Source organism: Lactuca sativa, chromosome 8 (assembly GCF_002870075.4).
Source record: "Lactuca sativa cultivar Salinas chromosome 8, Lsat_Salinas_v11, whole genome shotgun sequence".
Taxonomy (NCBI): Eukaryota; Viridiplantae; Streptophyta; class Magnoliopsida; order Asterales; family Asteraceae; genus Lactuca; species Lactuca sativa.
The window spans coordinates 78,775,299-78,780,217 of NC_056630.2; the positions used below are offsets into that span (position 1 = coordinate 78,775,299).

The 4,919-nt window shown below is 35.4% G+C and overlaps 1 protein-coding gene across 1 annotated transcript; it reads left to right on the top strand.

Annotated features, from left to right (window-relative positions):
- The first annotated feature begins 1,449 nt into the window (after positions 1 to 1,449).
- LOC111896162 (receptor-like protein EIX1) lies at positions 1,450 to 4,244 on the top strand. Its single transcript, XM_023892186.3, has one exon. The coding sequence runs from the start codon at positions 1,519 to 1,521 to the stop codon at positions 3,817 to 3,819; it is 2,301 nt and encodes a 766-aa protein (XP_023747954.3). The 5' UTR covers positions 1,450 to 1,518; the 3' UTR covers positions 3,820 to 4,244.
- Positions 4,245 to 4,919: the final 675 nt, after the last annotated feature.

The following is a 4,919-nucleotide window of genomic DNA, read 5'->3' on the forward strand; positions in this document are numbered from 1 at the left end:
CTAATAATATTTTGGGCTTTATTTTGTATTGAGTTTTATGATTGGGCCTTTTCGCTAGGAAACCCTAATTAGCTTGTCTATATATTATGTCTTTCCTTTTTATTGTATTTGTACTTATCTTTGATAATAATATGAAACCCTAGCCGTTATATGTATTTCATTTGTTAGTTTTCATAGAGTAGAGAACACAATACAATATGTACCTTCGATTAAAAACAAGGCTGAGTTTGTTTTTTTACACCAGTTTTACCAGTGATCAAGCTGGTTTGCAGTCCATGCGTAGATTATACCCAGTTTGGTCTTTTGGAAAAAAAATCTAACAAATTTCAGTGTAAATGGGTCCAACTTGTCACCTCTAATCAATCCGCAATGCATTTCACAAGACCATTATTTTTTTACACTAAAGATAGGAAGAAAACTTTATTTCGAATTACATACATTATTTATTGACATATCAACCTTGTTAAGTCATATAATAAAAAAATTAAAAAAAAAAATCTTATTCTGCGAGAAATGAAATGTAAACCCATTTCCAAGTAAATGAGTCAATATTTATTATCCTTTATATCCAATAATAATAATAAAACAACTTATTTTCTTATAATAAGTTTGTAAATCAATAAACATCAAAATCAAATTTGAAATTTGTAACTATCACTTACAAAAGTTTTTAAATTATATTTGATTTCTCGATAATGGAACTTGTCAAATACTGTTTTTTATTCTATTCATATTTTGTTATACAATCGTTGTGAAATACAAATAACAGTGCCATGGGGAATAGGCTTGGTCATAAACAACTTTTTTAACCACAAGAATATGAGTCGGTGGATACAAATTCTCCATTGACTTCCAAGTCTTCTAATATTTTATTAAGCTATTCTTCACTTATGGCTTTATAAATCTACTAATTACTTTGATCATAAGAATCCATCAATTCACCATAACAAACCATCTTTCCATTTCAACTTTCATCTAAACTAAACAGAGTTAGGGTTGTTAATGGGTAATCGGAGGGGTTTAGGATTTCATTTTATTTTTGTATGTGCTTTTTTAATTACAACAAAGTATACTTGTATGGGTATTGGAAATGTTAGTGTCGTTTGCTCTGAGCATGAGCGACTTACCCTTCTCAACTTCAAACTAAGTGTCCACGATCCTTATGGAGTGTTGTCATCATGGGTTGGAAATGAGTGTTGCCTGTGGGAAGGAATCCAGTGTGACGCTGTCACAGGAAATGTTCAACGCCTTCATCTCATAGCAACTAACGCCTACAACTACTTAGCTGGTAATACAGTGAGCTCGTCTTTAGCAGAGTTGAGGCATCTCAAATACCTCGACTTGAGTGGGAATAGTTTTCATGGATGTCAGATCCCTGAGTTCATTGGATCCTTGAAACATCTAAGCTACCTCAATCTCTCTTATGCTGGTTTTCAAGGTATGATTCCTCCTCACATTGGAAATCTTTCTAACTTAAGGGTTCTTGATCTTTCGAACAATGAGCTGAAGGCATATGATATGGCATGGGCTTTTGGCCTTACATCACTCGAGCTTCTCTACTTGAATTCAGTGAATCTTAGTGGAACACAGAATTGGAACATGGCGCTTCACATGACTCCCTCGTTAAAAGAGTTCAGTTTGTCAGGTTGTAGTCTTTCCAATGTAAATCTTGGTCCTTTTCTTAATTCGAGTAGAATACTTCCCAACATCCAACACCTCAATCTTGGCTACAATTCTTTCAAAGGCCCACTCCCTGGCCTTTTTCAAAATATGTCATCCCTAACTTTCCTCGATCTTTCTGGATTTAATCTTAGTTTGGCATGGAACTTTCCAAACCTACTAAGCATGATCCCTTCTTTATCAGAGATTCATTTGTCAGGTTGTGGGCTCGATAAGACATGTCTATCTTCTTCCCCTCTTCTTAATTTCAGTACACTTTCTAACATCCAGCACCTCGATCTTGGCAATAATCCACTTGGAGGAATATTTCCATCCTTTTTGACTAACATGAGTTCCCTAAGAGTCCTTGAGCTTTCAAACACAATGTTGAATTCATCGCTTCCTATTCTGCCTAAACTTCTAGTACTTCATCTTTCTAGTAACAAGTTTAAGCAAATTGAGCATGTTGGTATCTGGAGACAGTGCCACCTGAAACAATTAAGTGTAACAGATAATGAGTTTGATATGGAAATGACTGACCCACCAAAAAACGCATCAGAATGCTCCCAATATGCTTTGGAGTTTCTGGAATTAAGTTGGAGTTTAAAAGGTAGAATTCCAGAAACACTTGGAAGACTGACGAATTTAAGAGACCTTGACCTATCGGATAACGGAGTGACTGGTACAATCCCTGAATCTCTAGGAAGATTAAGTTTTTTAGAAGTACTTGATCTATCTCAAAACCAATTGACTGGTCTCATTCCAGAATCCCTTGGAAAATTGGCAGCTTTAACAGATATGGATCTAGGATCTAATTTGTTAAATGGGACTATTCCAGTTTCAATTGGGCAACTTGCCAAACTTCGTTCACTCTATATCTCTAGAAATTATTTAGAAGGAGCAATTATTGAAGCCCATTTTGCTAACCTTTCGATGTTAGAGCATTTGGATACTTCTTCTAACAGTAAGTTGACTTTCAATGTTTCACGTGGGTGGATACCTCCATTCCAGTTGATATCTCTTTATCTCGGTTCTTGCAATATTGCGAATGGATTTCCACAGTGGCTTCGAAATCAAAGGAAACTTCATATGTTAGATCTGTCCAATTCCACAATTTCGGGACCTCTGCCCACATGGTTGCAGGAGATGCCCATCATTCCTTGGTTAGATCTCTCTCACAACAGACTCAGCGGACCTTTGACAAACCTTCCTAATGGGGGAAATGATAATGTTTTTATATTTTGGTCTTACCCCGTATTATTTCTAGAATATAACCTTTTCAAAGGATCGATTCCGAGGTCATTGTGCAGAAGGATATATTTGCAAGAACTTGATCTTTCCAGAAATATGTTAAGTGGGAAAATTCCCAACTGTGTGGGGAATCTGCAGAGTTTGACAACCATGAGATTAAGCTCAAATTGGCTCTCTGGTGTCATTCCACGTTCATTACCTCTTATTCCATCATTATTTTGGTTAAGTTTGAACAATAATGACTTTATTGGTGAACTTCCTCAAGAATTAGGGAATCTACAAGGTTTGAAAGTCTTAGATTTGGGTGATAATAAGTTCTCTGGAAATATACCCAAATGGATCGGGAAAAACCTTACATCTTTGTTAGTTTTGAGGTTACGCAAAAATAACTTCACAGGTAGAATTCCTCCATCTCTATGCAAAACTTCAACTCTTCAAATTTTGGATCTTGCATACAACAACTTAATGGGAACCATCCCTCGTTGTGTAGGAAAGTTAAATGGCATGATTGAGAGTCACTCAAGAATTGTGTATCCTTTCGATATCGATAATGATAAGAATGTGATTCAGTTCATGAAAGATTTTGATATTGAATATACAACAACTTGGAGAATTGTTTTTAACATCGATCTTTCAAGCAATAAACTCATGGGAGAAGTACCAGTCGAGATAACTACACTTTCTATGTTGTTGGGTCTGAATTTGTCTAACAATCATCTCAGTGGGGGTATTCCAGAGAGCATTGGAAACATGACACAATTATTTTCTCTTGATTTGTCAAAAAACAAGTTGAGCGGGAGGATCCCTTCAAGCATGGCATCTTTGAACTTTTTGAGCCATTTTGAATTTGTCACACAACAACTTGTCGGGACAAATTCCAACGGGAAATCAACTGCAAACACTTACTGATCCATCAATATATGCTGGGAACAAACATCTATGTGGACCTCCATTGAGAAGCAGCTGCTCAAATCATCAAGATCCAACAACAACAACAACAAGCAAGAAGAAACACAAAGCATCTGACAAGTGGATGAAGGTATGGTTGTTTTACGTGGATATAATTTGTGGTTTTGGAACAGGGTTTTGGGGTGTTATTGGAATTTTGTTGTTCAAGAAGAAATGGAGACAGATGCTTTTCATGTTTGCTGAGGAATCCATGGACAAAATATATGTTGCAGTCGTGGTACGAATTTCCAAAATCAAGAGAGGAAGAGAAGCTGCATAGATCCTCTCGAATGCAAGTAATTCTCGAATTTACGTTATTAATGATTGTTTTCCTTTTTAGAAATGCTATTGTGCTTATTAATGTATATTACTATTTGGATTTTGTATTTGTATGACCTTTGTAATACTGGTGTTGTTTAGAGTTGCCAATTTACAAAATTCTATTGAATTTGGTATTCATACATGATCAAGTTGTAGATTAGATTACTATGGATTTGAGTTGTTTCGATTCTTTTTCTTTTTAATTCCGATCTCTTGCTTTCAACCTTCTGCTGCTGCTTTCGGTCCCACCATATTGTTGCATCCATCGGCTTTCATCTACATTGGTCCAAGTAAGAACCATGTAATGGAGTCATTTATTCTTCATTTCTAATTTGAAGTTTTTCATGTAAAGCACGAGGATGGTTAGATGAAAGGTAGAATTTTTTAGTTGGATTTGGTATTAAGATAAGTTTGTGGTCTTATGAATCTGCTAGTGGTCTTGGTTGATTATTTGGTTCTACTCTCATGAGTTTTCAAAGGAGATCCATTACTAGATTGTTTGACAAATTGGAACATAATTTCTTGACTTTGTTCCCTTATAGCATGAAAACATGTTGTTTATTGCTTAAAATTCCGTAGTTGCAGTTATTTTTGTGAAAACATCATGTGCAGTTATGTTTTTGTAATGTGGATGAAAGATCATATGTTAAACTTCGTTGTATCTTGGATTTGGGAAATGAGACCCCTTTCTTGCAGTTAAATTCTACAACGGTTATTATTTTTATTAACGACAAAACTGC

What these genes read in the sequence shown, in the direction of transcription:
- LOC111896162 (XM_023892186.3), top strand. Translation starts at nt 1,519, where the DNA reads ATGGCATGGGCTTTTGGCCTTACATCACTCGAGCTTCTCTACTTGAAT.